The 14641-nt window shown below is 39.3% G+C and overlaps 1 protein-coding gene across 7 annotated transcripts in view; it reads right to left on the bottom strand.

The window, feature by feature from the left end:
* The window catches only part of TRIP12 (thyroid hormone receptor interactor 12), a 177497-nt gene that overhangs the window by 59304 nt on the left and 103552 nt on the right, over window positions 1-14641 (bottom strand). For all 7 annotated transcript variants that reach the window (XM_030575536.1, XM_030575537.1, XM_030575535.1 and 4 more), the window contains 14 exons: window positions 11974-12066; window positions 11622-11783; window positions 8902-8970; window positions 8641-8806; window positions 7721-7838; window positions 7415-7571; window positions 6393-6546; window positions 5484-5712; window positions 4537-4655; window positions 3719-3926; window positions 2532-2632; window positions 2119-2293; window positions 1406-1547; window positions 124-315 (listed from right to left, as the gene is read on the bottom strand). In XM_030575536.1, the coding sequence (XP_030431396.1) occupies window positions 124-315; window positions 1406-1547; window positions 2119-2293; window positions 2532-2632; window positions 3719-3926; window positions 4537-4655; window positions 5484-5712; window positions 6393-6546; window positions 7415-7571; window positions 7721-7838; window positions 8641-8806; window positions 8902-8970; window positions 11622-11783; window positions 11974-12066 (2085 nt within the window). The remainder of the gene's footprint in view (window positions 1-123; window positions 316-1405; window positions 1548-2118; window positions 2294-2531; window positions 2633-3718; window positions 3927-4536; window positions 4656-5483; window positions 5713-6392; window positions 6547-7414; window positions 7572-7720; window positions 7839-8640; window positions 8807-8901; window positions 8971-11621; window positions 11784-11973; window positions 12067-14641) is intronic.

Below are 14641 nucleotides of genomic sequence, written 5' to 3'. Positions count from 1 at the left end.
TGCCAATGAGGCACTCATGCTCTGAAGGTAGGGAGGTTGCTAGACCACAAACAAACAATCATAAAGAAGATGTATACTGCTCACTACGTAAAAACACTAAAATGAAAAATACATTGAACTTACTGGAGAAGAAAAAAACACATGAAGGAACCTTTTTAATCTGACATCCCTGCTTACAGCATCTTTTTCACTTTTAGATGTCAAGTAAAGCAGCAGCTGTTTAACAAACCCACTGTGCTGGATTTCGAATGAAGAGACATCAGACTCAGAGACTATGCTACGGATTTCTACAAGGCACTCAGCTCCGCCATCCACCTGAAAGAAAGTGTATTAGGATAAAGTTCTGTACTTTAGTACCCTCAGTAGAACACCCGCAATTAGTATTGCTCAAAACAGTGATTTTATTTACATTTTCCTGCTGCTGAATGGAAGACCTATACAAAAGGGGAAATAATGATGGATAACTGTGAAACTTACTACAGGCAAAGCGCTGACAATTCTGTACTAAGTAAGTGAACTGAAAACACAGGAAAAGTAATTTCTATGATTGAAGTGAGAAATCTTAGATGTTACTAAATATGGTTACAAGTAACAAGATCGCAGTTTGTCCCATTTAGAAAAAGGAGCCACTGATATAAAGAAGTTATACAAGGTGCTGTTGTGTGTTTTGCAAAATACAAAGGAAAGATATTTAATGTTATAAATTTCATAACATTTCCCCTCACCATGCTGTGTAGATCACTGTTTCCAGTTTAAGTGTGTGCGGATTTTAAATTAACTTGAAGCCTGTGCCATAATGTCCAACAAGAATCTCAACTGTAACAGCTGCCTTGCTTTTAAGGCTGTCAAGGAGACAAATACAAGACATGTATAGCACAGGAGTTCTGTTCTAAAACTAGAATCCAATTTCTGAGTGGATCCTAAATCTGGCCAGGATGAATGAGTACTATTACCTCTTCAAGAAAATGCCAAGCTTTCGCACTCATCTCTCTGAAGTCCTAATCAAGCCACAGATTCTACTAAAAAATTGATCTGAGAGAAATTTAATAGTGCTTTACAGCCATTTAACTATAGGAATTTTAATAACTGAAAAGTGCAATTTGAAAAATCACTAGTGGGGAAAAATAAGAATTAGAAATGAAAGTTAAGTCACTTAAGAACTTATACAGAAGTAAGGTTTTTAGATACATTAAGTTTCTCAAGTAGTACTGCTGCACCTTTATTTGCGTATTAAAACTCCTTTGTTTCAAGGTGATGGCTCTTGGATAGCATAACTAGGATGATGTTTGAGACACTATCTAGAGAAACTAATAAGTACTTCCTTATGAGCATAGCAATTCTTTTCCCACTTAATCCTTGTCATTGCCTCCAAAACCCCCTTCCAAATCAAGTTTCCATTTCTAACCTGGAGGTTGAGTTGTTCAGTTGCAGTGCAAAGTCTCTGTAATACATTTAGTGCAGGATTGCTTCCATCCATGTTCTCAGAGTTAAAATAACGTTCCACAAATTTATGGGCTTGTTCCTTAATCCAACCCTTAATTTTCTCTCTGCAAGAAAGAATAAGTTTATTATTATTCTTATAAGCTGATAAATACATGCCACATTTAACATTTGCACACTAAGTTTACACACACACACAGCAAAGCAAGTGTAACAAGTTTTCAGATGACATGCAAGTAATGCTTAGGAGATGGGGAGCACCAGTTCCCATGTATGTGATCTCTGACCCACAATAAAATGCTCCTTCTCTCCAGGTCAAACCTGTGGGACGCTAGAAAGCTCTTCCATGGCTTCTATTTTCTCCATATCACAGTTCTTTTCCCCCCACTCCTCCCATCTCCCTAGTCTAAATTTTCCACTCTTTGCTACCTATTCTCTTTCAATTTCTACTCTGCTTCCTTTCCCTCCCCTTCTCCTCTACCTCAATTTTTCTCCCTAGGCTCTCTTCCCCATCTTATTTTCTTCCTCTCCCACACGACTCCACTGCTTGCTCTCAGCATTCACTCAAAGAGGCTAACTGCTGAAATTCAGGGCATCAAGTAATATTGTTTTAAAGTAGTTTGATTTAATCCTTACTGAACAGAGTTTTACTTCTTAGAACAGAATGTATTACGTTACCTGTTGTTGGATATGGTGTCCTTTGAGGCAGCCCTTGCAAGACCACTGACTCCTGCTGTGCGTGCTGGTTCAATGTTGTTGCTATTAGACTGTGTGCTTAATCTCCCCCAAGTTTTAGGATTCAAGCTTGCCAAGAAGGAAGATTTAGGAGACTGAGCAGTTGTAGGGCTTTTAGCTTGGGGGGGAATGAGGGGAGAGAAAAGGAATAGGATAGAATTAAAATAAAAAACCACATTCAGAGAGACCCAAGTTTCCAAGAATCCTCTGTTATACTGTCAGAAGTATTTAGTACACATTAAATATTTGAGACTGTTTTGTTTTTAAAAAAGTGATTAGTGGGCACAATGCATGTCTTTTCACTTATCCAATAGTCTTTATGGACTACGTTGCAGTCTATTCTAAAACTAATTTACCTTGATTGTCTACTTTGTCATCATCTCTTGGAGGTGAATACTTTGGCCTTCTGGGCCCACGTTTTGGCAGTCGTTTTCTCTTTAGAACATCACTTAGTCGGCTGTCAAAAGTTAAAAATAACCAGATTACATCTACTTTTTACTTCAATGGAATGGGCTTTAAAAAAAAAAAAAAAAAAAGCCCACCAAATCTGAATGTTACGTAACAACCATGAAACATCTAACTGCTGATCTTTGGGCACCCACAGAATGGCAGCTTACCATTCACTTAGTTTGGGATCAATATTTCCAGTTTTTGAATGACTAGGAACTTAAACATTGCACTTCCAAGTCTATTTGGTGGCGTTATGAATTAACAGACTGACTTATGTCACCTTTCCTATTTTAATGTGCCAATGTATTTAAACCTTTAATATTAAAAATTAAACAAAATAATCTACTGCCAGACATTTACAAGTTTTACTAAGCATTAAAGCAAATTTTTTCACAAGGATTCCCCTTTTCCTGTTTCTTTCCCTCCTTGCCACCTTCAAAAAGGCACCACACATGGCACCGACCATTCCTTTAGAGCTGGTCAACACTACTCAAAATGGAACAGCAGCCCTCATGCTTTCGGCATCTTCTGGTCTCTCAAACTATGCAATGTTAAGGTGTGTTGCATCTCTTTACAAGAAGATTTATCAGGTAGCTAATCACATTTAATACACTTAAAAGAAAATTGACAAATGACAACTTTAACATTATGAAATTTTACTTCCTTAATGCAATACACTAAATTGAAGTGCATTGTTCCTGCAGCAGCCAAAGTCAAACACTTCTTTCCAGGATTATCAAAGTGTTGGTAAAATAATACAGGAAACTTCAGTAAATATTACTTTTGTTTATACACAGGTAATAGGAGATCTTGATTGTCTAATCATGAAAAACTATGTGTTATGTGAACAAAAACAAATTTAAGATTGAAAATCTTGATTGTGTGACTGATCACAGTGTGATATTTACTTAACTACGGACTATAGCCATAAAGCACTGTAGCGTTCTTGCCTTAGGGGTTCATAAAATATTAATAGCTTTCAGCCTGATCTTCAATGATTTGAGCAACACAACTGCCATTGCAGTCAGAGATATGGGTCATTGACTCTCAGAATCAGGCCTTCTTCAAACAAAAACATGAACTGAACACTTACCCCTGTGGACTCAGATCCAGAGAGTCTTCCCGGCTGTGTTGTAAGCTGGGAGACCCCAAATCTGCAGTTGCATTACTGGCAGAGGTGGCTGTCCCAGTGCTTATTGTTGTAGTGGTACTCAGCGTTCCTGATCCATTAGTGCATGCTTTTGGTGGGCTCGTCAGCAGAGCCTCAGACTCTGCTAGATTTTTCACTTGGTGCATCACCCCTTTCCAAAGTTAAAAACAACGCGTTTATGCTAATCTTTAGACATGTAACTCCTGCAAATATTGATTTGTACCCCCTCCTCTAATGACTATTCAACAGTATTTTGAAAGTATCCCTTAAACGTCATAGAAAGTATATGGTTATTGTACTAGTCAGGATATCCAAAAAGAAAATCAGTGTCAAAATGTCATAGGAATGGCAGAGAACATTAGTCGATTGGCAGGAAATCCAGACTTTTTAAAAATATGACTACTTGGTATAACCAAATCAAGCATAGGCAATATAATTTCAGCAAGTATTCTTAAAAAGTTTGAAGCAAGCGGACTTATTTTTAAATAAGTCTCTAAAACTAATTTGAAAAGCTTTCAGAAAAACAAGCATTTAAATGCCAAGAAAAGGTTGATTACCTTATTCCCAGTCATATGGCTAAGGAAAAATTTGCATGGATTTCTCCTTATAATATTTTTATAGTAACCGCCATTTCTTGCACATGGTAGAGGTCTAATTTACAGTTTAATTGTGTAAGCTCTCAATTCATGTCTAAGTAAACATGCATTAGAATTTTGCTTATTACCTCAGATTAAGAGTAAATGAAAAAGAAGTACATTTACCTTCCCTTCTGAAGTAAACACTAAAAATGTCAGGTAATTTTTGCATTAAGATCTCTGCCATCTGAAGGGCTCCAACTACTATCTTAAGGTCTTGACTTGACAGCATGGAGGCAATATGACTAAAAAAGAAAATGTCTGCTTTAAAAAAAGCTTGATTTCTCAAATCTTTTTAAAATAAACCTTATTTATTAAGTTAGATCCTCTAAAAATACAAAGAGTAGCCAAGTCAAATGCAAACCCCTGTATCACAACTTTTATTTTTACATACAAATATTAAAAAAAGCTGGTGGCAAGTGTGGTGTAACTTACAGTTCCCTTAACCAGCTATATCCCTATGCTTAGTCAAGCATGTGCACAAACGCATGCATGTTGGCGGTGGCGGGAATTAGATAAAAGATTCATCCCACAGGCAGGAAGTGGTCCCTGAAGAAGTTTAATTTCCATGAAGAGCTGCTAATTCAGTGCATTGCCTCCTTACATATTAGGCTACTCTGGTCCCTAAACCCATTCCTAGGGTACCAAGTCGGGGCTGCTTTGTGCTACCACCAACTCATCTTATACATCTTCTGCTATAAGGGTCCTCTTTTACAGTCTGCACCATCAGACTAGAGTTACTAGAGTTAATCTGTCCCTAAATTTGTAGGTAAGTTGGCACAATATTTTAGTTTTAGAAACTGAGGAAATGCTTGACATCACTATTTGACTATTACAGGCAGTGTAACTATAATCTATCCAAAGTGATTCTTTGGTTAAGATGTTTTAAAAAAAAGAATATGTTTACAGTTTGGCTCTTAAAAGCATATTCAGACACCGTTTGATTTTCAGAAGTGCTGACCACCCACAGGTCAATATGAACTGCTTTCTTCTCATCTCAGCACTTTTGAGAAATAAGGTTAACGCCCAAGCGCTTTTTAAAAATGTTCGTTCACAAGCACAGAGAAACCCACCTTGAAACGGCATGATTTCTCAGTACATCCTTCAGAAGTTCAGCATCAGCAAAATAAATTATCCTAAGAATTGCTCTAAGGCACTTGTGTCTAACAGCAGGTCCAGCGGAAGAGCTGTACACTTCATAAAGAACACCAAACAATGTTTTAATAAAGGATTTAGCCAATTCTGGGTCCTCTTTCATTAGCTGTGCTCGAGCATCATCCTTCTTTAATTCTGAATGTCCACCTAGAAAAGAACACAAATTGGACAACCTGAATCACTGTGCAGTTCACTTTACTTTCACTCTGGCATTTGCCTCTGGTTTTTTAAACTGAAGTGGTAAATTTAATCTCTATTTAAATTCAGAACAAGAGAATGAAGTTGTTTTAACAGATACATGACACTTCTGGTGGATCTAACACATTTATAAGAAGGTATCCAGCATAGTATTCTACTCTTGAAAGATAGTGTTGGGAGTTTACATCAATATTTTTTTCTTACAATAAATTTTTGAAGTAAAGGAGTAAAGCAAAGTAAGTCTTCAGAATTTAGACATTTAAAGAAAGTTTACTATCCTTATCTAAGACTACCCGCCTTAAGAAAATGGTATATACTTCAGAAAGTGGCAGGGGACAATCTATTCCAGCCTCAAGTTTGCCAATTTACACACAGCAGCTGATAAAAAAAATTTCTGGAACTACTTCCAGTTCATGGAATTAATAGTGTGATTTGTTAAGACATTTTAGTCAATAATTCACCTCCAGCTTAAACGTAGCCTTGACTCAAGTAAATCAAAATAAAGTTTGAAGTCACAAATTCAAAAACATACCATTCTGATCAGCTGAGAAACAGACAGCACATTGAGCAATACAGTATAAATAAGAGACAGACAGACAGATGCAGGATAATTAAAAAGCAGTACTTACTGGTATTACTATTGGCTAACGGGTTAGGTTTTCTCTGAATGGCACGTGCTGTTCCAGTGTCTTCATTGATTTGCTGCATAGAATTGAAGTCAATAGTATAAACACGCCCCAGGGTAGACAGACTTATCTCATCCTCCCCAACCTGATGAGCTGCCTGAGAATGAACAAACACAAAATGAAGCAATTTAAAAATAAAAACACTGACCGGTAAGGAGGTCATTTTAAAAAATAACCTCATGTCCCACAAGGGATGGAAAACAAAACAGAGTGCTATGTCCCATTTTACAGTGTGCTGAATGATATCTTGCTTAGAAATTGTCTGACAGATACATAAGTATGTTAGAAAAAACTTTCAGAAAACTGTTTGACGTTTAAAAATGAGAGTTGAATCATCCTACTTGGCCTTGCTCCATAAAGGAACTATGACTCCCATAAACACTAGTTAGCAGTTGGGATGAGACAGATACCTTCCGAGACTCTCCAATGATTTAATCATGTCCTTGTGCATTCTGGATAAAATTCATTTGTATCCCAACCTCAGGATTTCGTATCTCAAGGCAAATGAAAGTTAAGAGCTTGGATGCCTCACCTCAAAATCCTAAAAGGCACTGTCTGTACCACCTTTGGTTACTAAATAGCTCTCAGTACAAAATAAGGGTCTCAGCTGAGGCCTTTAGGTTCTGCCGAAGTGAAAATTCAGAGTACTCTGACTGCTCTGTGGACAGCAAGATTAAGAGATTCCCAGAGAGATTGCTCTTAAATCAGAAGTGCAAAAATGCAAGGTTCTGATAAACGTATTATACAAGTAGCTGACTAGATGTTTAATAATTCACCCAGTTTTGAAGGAATACAGAAACACTGCATAATCAAGCATTTAGTTTCACATTTCAAGTATTAAGCTGTGATAAAAGTTAGCACTTATAGTAGCCAGGGTACAGTTTTCCAGCAAGGATGGAGAAATGAAGCAGCAGTCAAACCTGTACACCAACGGATATACTTAAAATGTATGCTTGAAATACTACCTCAATTATCCGGCTATCAATCCTGTTGTAGGGATGCCAGAGACCCCTGTCATCTCGCCACTGCCAAATTGCCCCATCTGTGTTTTGTGCATTTCCTTTCTTTAGCATAGTATCAACAGCAAAGATTCCTTCTTTAGGCAGGCAAGGCATCAGTTCACTGAAAAGATCATCAAATCAACTTTTGGTAACACTGATTTTTTTTATGTACCAGTATTAGTAGTTTGAAAACTATTAGCCTTCATTTCAGTAATCATGAAATTAGTATCTCAATCAAACTTGAAAAATAGGATTGTGTAATAGACTTACCATATAAGAGAAGTAAGCTCATAAAGTTCTTGAGGACTTCGTGGAACAAGATCAATTTGCTCTTGACAACTCCCATTTGAGGCTCCACAAAGAAGGAAGTGAAGTGTTTCTGCAATATCTTTAAAACAATTGTTTTATTGTACAGTATTGTCCCAAGGTCAGAGGATAGTGCCCTAATGTGCCCGACACTGCACAGAATAGACAGTTCCCACCCTAAAGAGCTTACAGTCTAAGTAGAAGACAAAAGGGTAGGGAAAAGGGATAGAACATACAGTGATGGGTCGCAAGTGTCTTTAAAAAAAGAAAGTTACTGGGGGTTTAGCTAAACAGAAAGAATGTAAGAGAGGGAAGACTGATAAGGAGGAGATGGGGATAGGGATAGAGAAGGAAGGAGGGGAAATGCAGAATACTGAGGCTGAGGTTAGAAAGGGGAGGGGGAAGTTAGAATAAAAGCCAATCAGCACAGGGGAAAGAATGTTCTAAGCCAGAACTGCAGACAACAGCACAATGACACTGATGTTCTTTCACAGCATTTCTTAAGAACAGTGCTTATTTAATGGAAACTTTCCCACCCAATAAACGTAATTGGAACAATTACTTGTAGTAATGTTTTGAGGGAATTAGTTTAAGTAATAGTATTGACTCAAAACTAGTTTAAACCTCCAGTGACAGTTGAAAGTAGAAGATAAAAAGAATTGAATTCTCCATCTAATTACACTGCAAGCCAAACTTTGTATCCCAGTCAAAATATTGTGTCACTATTGCTTTTCCCTTATTCCACATATTTCTATAGGCAAGTGTGGTATATTATAGATTATGGAGTGTTTAACAACATTTGTGGACACTACGGTTCCCATTCTAATAAAACTACCATGCCAAAAAAAAGGATGTGGAAGTACAGGAAGAATATATGCACTTACTTTGCTTCATAAGTTGAACTGCTAGCGTAGGACAATTGGAGCACATTAAGGAAAACATGCGCACCACCATGATGAACATTCCTGAGCTCAGGATGGGAGGAGTCACTACCAAGAGTTGCTGAATATTTGTGAGCAAATCCTTAGAGGCAACCTGCTGAAGCAAATTCTTAAAGAAAACAAAAAGGAAAAGCAGAGTATTTAGAAAATTCTATTCTGATTAAAAACATTTTTTTTAAAAAGTGCAAAAGAGAAGCTACTTACCTCCTCATGTTGGAAGTTGTCCACTAGCCGTGCAAAACAGAGACAAGTGCTTTCTACTGACTTTTTGTCCTAATAAAAACAAAAAAAAAACAAAAACAAAAAAAACACACAACAAAAAAAACCCCACCACATTGAAAGATATTCTAGAACTTGTATTGGATACGATTCTGCACAAAGTCCCCTTCCTCCTAGAAAGTCCATCACTGAAACCCTACTTGTAGTAGCTTCCAATCTAGAAGTGATAAACTAACGCTCAAACTCTTTATCCCAAGAACATCTTCCCCAAACAGATTTCTTGGTATGGGTCACCCTGTAAGACTATCAATTGAACCCAAGAGAGTTACTCCATTTTAGATTCCAAAATACAAAGTTTAATATAGTCACACAATTTCTCAAAAAAAGTGGAAAACCTAGAATAGCCTTAATGCTAAAAAAAGTTAAAAAAATTTAAGCAGCGAAGATATACAGATGCCACAGAAGACAGATGTCTAACAGTGTGAGGTCAATCCTGCTTCCCAGGAAAAAAAGTAGTCACTTCTCCCAAAATTTAACAGTTTTCTAGTGTTTCTGTAGTTTTGCTTCAAAGTTGCTCCTATATATAGCTTCTCCAATTGCCTTCCGCCAAATTGCTGAAATTATGCCAAATCAAATGTCTGGTTTTTGTGTGGGTAGTCCTCTTTGCTCACTCACCTACATGCAACTCATCCCCAGTTTTTCTATCTTAAAAATAACCTGGCATATACTTACAATATGTACAAAATTAGTAATTTAAGGTTAACATTAATATGCACAATATTAGGACATGAGTTATTATTGGTTTTGCCAATTATAGATGCCTCTTGACAATACATACATTATTCCATTACCCCATAAAGTTTTAGTACTGACTATATTCACACATCATTACACACTTATAATCCTCAATGCTACAAGACTTAATTTTTTTTTTTTTAAAAAAGGGACACTAACTCACGCTGATCCTCCTCATTAAGAAAGTAATCAGTAGAAGTAACATGCTGCCAAACCTAGAGAGATCAAGGTCAGAGCAACTGGAAAGAATGTTACTAACTTACAGCAAAACTGTGGTTCAAGATTTTTTTTATACAGATTCCACTCACAGGGCGTGCGCCTCATGAGCATAAGATCAGATTCTTTTGAACAGCACTATCTGCCGGGGCCATGCCTGTGCCCTGAGCAGCCTCTTGCTCCCTGTAGCTAGAGGGCTTAAAGGGGAGAGTGGCCACAACCTACACCAAGTTCCTTAGATCATAAAAATCCCACTGAAGGAGGACTCCTATCTGTAGGGATGGAGAGCGGGTCATGAAATCTGTGTGAATGCAACATCTGAAAGAACCTTAGTTTCTGTCAACTGTAGATTGTTCTCTCTTCAGGTGATTATCAACACAGATTATACACTTGGTGATTAACAAGCAGTTGCCCTGGAGCTAGGACATGGATAAGTGGAAGCCTACCAAAACTATGATGCAACCCAGAAGCTTACACCTGTCAATCAGTGCCTAAAGCTCCACACTGGTGCTCTTCATCTCTCTGATAGGTTACCCAAGCAGACCACAGAGGCTGCCTGAACCCTAGCGGAATGAGCTACAACCTGCCAAGGTGGACTTGTCTTGGCCACAATTTAACAGGAAGGTCCACCTGGAAGGTCAGCGTTTGATAATTTTACCACTATAGAAAAATACCTGAAACAAGGGAGAATAAATTAAGAAAGGGAATAGATCCTTGTAGAGGAGAAACATTACTCTATCCTGAAACTTCTAAAGCCATCTGCCAAAGAAAATCTTAATTAAATGTCCTAAAAGTGTGTGTGGGGGGGAAGTGTGCTAAAATGTACACAAGAGCAAGGAACACTAGACTATAAAGAATTCTTTCTTGCAGCCATGGGTGGTAAGAAGGAACTGAGTATGGGTTACAGGTGCCCTGCCCTTTATGTCCTCAGCTAGAGAGAGAGATAGGGCAGTCAAGGGGCAGAAATGGGCCCAAGAGACACTGCTGTTCAAAAGAATCTGATTTTACGTGTATGCACATCAAAAATGAAATTTGATTGGGCAATCATTCAAAGACAAAAGCTTCTGAAATCAAGTTTATAGCTAGATAAGATATGTATTAATCTGAATATGTAGCTTTGTAAAAGCTATTCGCCAATTTTTACCATGGATCTCAAATTCTGAAGAAACTAACTGAACTTTTAAAATTCAGTCCACTGCCCACAAAACAGATTATCCATTGTGCAGCTTCATATTTCCTTTTAGGATCCTACTTCGTATGTGGTTGGAAAAAGTAGCAAGTTGCAACTTCTGGAACGTTGTTGTCTGAAAGTGCCTGTCTGCAGTGGATGACTGCCTAAACAAGTTTTCCCCATCTCCATTGACAGGATATATTAAGTCTGATTTAAGACAATGTATCATAATTAAATACTAATATTTTATTGATTCTGCTGGCAGTTTACATAACTACGAAGCCATAAGAGTTTGCAATACATCGGTCTAAAATCTTCCATGGTGTTTTTTGTTTTGTTTTCCTGCTTCCACCCTTCTTGTCATTTTAAATAGCATTTTGTCAGTTGCTTCTTGTTCTTTGCCAACACGATGAAAGAGCCCCCAAACATTACAAGTATAAAATTTAGACTAAGGGCTACAGACAGCTTCATGCCTCCATAGCATGTCAAAATGACTAGTCAATCTTTTACAATGGCTTCTTACCTGATGGGTTAGCCTTTGTGTAAGCAGTGGCAGAGAATCTGCAACAAAGTGAAACTCATCAGGTGTGATGCTCTGGCAGCAGTTGGCAGCAATAGCTAGTGCATTCCTCTGGGCATTTATGCTGAAGAACTCCAGATACAGCAGACAGTCTGCCAACCCACCCTATAATACAGAAAGCTGTTAAAGAGAAGTATTCTCTGTCAGTGGCAATACAGTGACAGAAATTTCTGGGCTTTAATTACTCTTTGGGAAGAACTTGTGCACCACCCAGTTTGTGGTCTAGGAGCCATCAAAAGAGGAAACAAACTTCAAGCAAGTATCCTTTTTCTTTCTATTAGTGAAAAATACTTACTGCCTGCAGAATAGCTTTACTATGTCTGCGTGATAACATCTCCAGGGCAGTCAGTGCCTGTTCTGCCACATCAATACACTGAATAACTTGCAGCTAGAAAAAAAGAAAGTAATTAAATGAGTTACCATTTACAAATATCAGTCTCTAAAAACTGACTTGACAAGAATAAAAATTCTGATCTACATTATTAATACTTCCCACCCTATTAAACATACTAGTTTCATAAAGTAGAAAATTTATGTTTTAATGACTTTCCACTGCAAAATAAGATAAAAGCTGAGTTTGAGTTAACACTCTACCTTACACATTGGATTCTTTAGGAAATATTATCTTAACCAAAAAACGTACTTCTAATGCAGGGGTCTCAAACTCAAATGACCACAAGGGCCACATGAGGTCTAGTGCATTGGCCTGAGGGCCGCATCACTGACACTCTCACCCTCACTACCTCCGGCCCCGCCCCCACTCCACCCCTTCCATGAGGCCCCAACCTTGCCCCGCTTCTTCCCACCCCTTCCCTGCCCCTTTCCACCCCCTTCCCCAAAGTTCCCACCCCAACGCTGCCCCTTCCCGGTCACCAGGGTGTGGCAGGGGGCTCAGGGCAGGGAGTTGGGGTGCAGGAGGGGTGCAAGCTCTGGCCCAGTGCCGCTTACCTAGAGCGGCTCCGGGGTGGCAGCAGCACACATCAGGGCTAGGGCAGGCTCCTGGCCCCACACAGAGCCAGGAAGTGTCCGGAACCACAGCCCCTGGGGGAGCAGGAGTGGAGATAGGGCTCTGCTGCTGCTCCTCCTCCAGGTACCTCCCACGAAGCTCCCATTGGTCATGGTTCCCTGTTCCCGGCCAATGGGAGCTGTGGGGGTAGTACCTTGAAGCGAGGAAACGCAGGAGGCCTCTGCCTCCTCCCCCTCCCCTGGCCCAAAGAGACATGCTGACAGCCGCTTAAGGGAGAGGTGCGGGGCTCACAGAGCCACAGGGGGCAATCCCGCAGGCTGGATTCGGCCCATAGGCTCTAGTTTGCCCATCCCTGGCCTGGAGGTAGGCAGAGGGGTGGGGGCACGGGAAGCTTGGTGGGTCGCATAGAAGAGACCCATGGGCCGCGTGTTTGAGACGCCTGTTCTAATGTAACTGAAGTGTTTCTTTGTAGTACAAATTGTAGGTAATAGAGTACATATTTAGCATTTGAAGATATAATTACATTTCCGCATTGAATTAGAGAAACAACACTCAAGTCACAACTAGTTTCATAATACTTTATTTCCCCCAAAGAGACTTCAGAAACTCAGGTTGGATTTTAGGGGCTTTCCTAAAGCAAATGGGCTCTAAAACCTGTTCTATGGCAAAACTGCTTTTAAAGCATTTGAGAACTGGAGAAAAATGTTGGATGTTGTAATGAAATCAATATTGTTAAGAAATCCACTAAACAACAACCTAACCCTTAAGTGCATACCCTCACACATATGCCTTGCAACCTTATTTCCTCTAGTTATTAATTTTAACTGGGAGTACGTGCTTGTTGGTCTGTTGTAGTGTTGGTCTTGGAACACACTGAGTCCTAGTCAGCAATGTTTGACATGCAGTTTACCAAATGAAGGAAGGAAAGCTCCGGAAAAAAACTGACTGACAACCAAAATGATCAGAGCTGGAGGCCAATACCTCTGGGAAACCCCTGCTCAGAGGTTTAGCACTTACTTGGAAATACAGAAAATACCATTTTGTTGGAAGGAGTCCAACACATTTTGCTTACAAGAAGGGCAATCATGAAGATCTAAAGAACTATTGTCCAATATGCCTGCTCCCATGTCTACAAACTGTTCCCCAAAACCAACCAACCAACCAACCAACCAACCAACCAAACAACATGACTCAGCCTGGACAGACAGCAGCCAAAAGAGCAGGCAGGTTTTCGAAGGAATTTCAGCAGAATGAACCACATCTTCACTATAAACCAGCGACTGGAGCGCTCAAGACTACGAGAAAGGGTTTGACAGCCTAGCGATCAGTGCCATGCTGAAAGACCTTGCAGAGCAGGGCATTGACACAACTACATCGAACTACTAAACGAAGGAAACTGACTACACTACGGATGATATCATGTTGATTGCTGAAAACGCTATCAAACGACAGAAAATGCTGCGAGAACTCGACACAAAAAGCAGCCAATTCGGACTGAAAATGAACCGCTCTAAAATGAAATTTATGTGGTCTGATGCCTTGCCGAAAGGCCCAAATAATAGTCAGGGAGGAATAAATAGAAGAATTTTAACTATATGCTTATTTGAGCCAAGAAATTAACATGTGTCACAATCAGGAAGGTGAACTCTTGTGAACAAAGAAAGCTGGTTGGCGCACGCATTCAATTCTATCCAGGATGTCCTCCAAGGAAAAACCAACAAGGCAACATGCATCAATCTCTTCAACAGTACTGCCAGCAACGTTGTATGTGAGCGAAACATGGGTGCAGACAAAGATAGAGGAGCAACAACTGTGTCATGGAGAGGAGGACGGAAAGAAGAATTCTGGAGATTTCAATCCATGACTGAGTGCCCAATGAAGTGATCAGACAGCAGAATGGAGTGCAGGATGTTGTTGAAAGCAGGTACAGTAAAATGCAAGGGGTCAGGGATATAGCTAGGCTTACTGACAATCGATGGACTGCAGCAACTACCGA

Source organism: Gopherus evgoodei, chromosome 9, assembly GCF_007399415.2.
Source record: "Gopherus evgoodei ecotype Sinaloan lineage chromosome 9, rGopEvg1_v1.p, whole genome shotgun sequence".
NCBI lineage: Eukaryota > Metazoa > Chordata > Testudines > Testudinidae > Gopherus > Gopherus evgoodei.
This window is presented reverse-complemented; position numbering and strand designations above follow the sequence as displayed.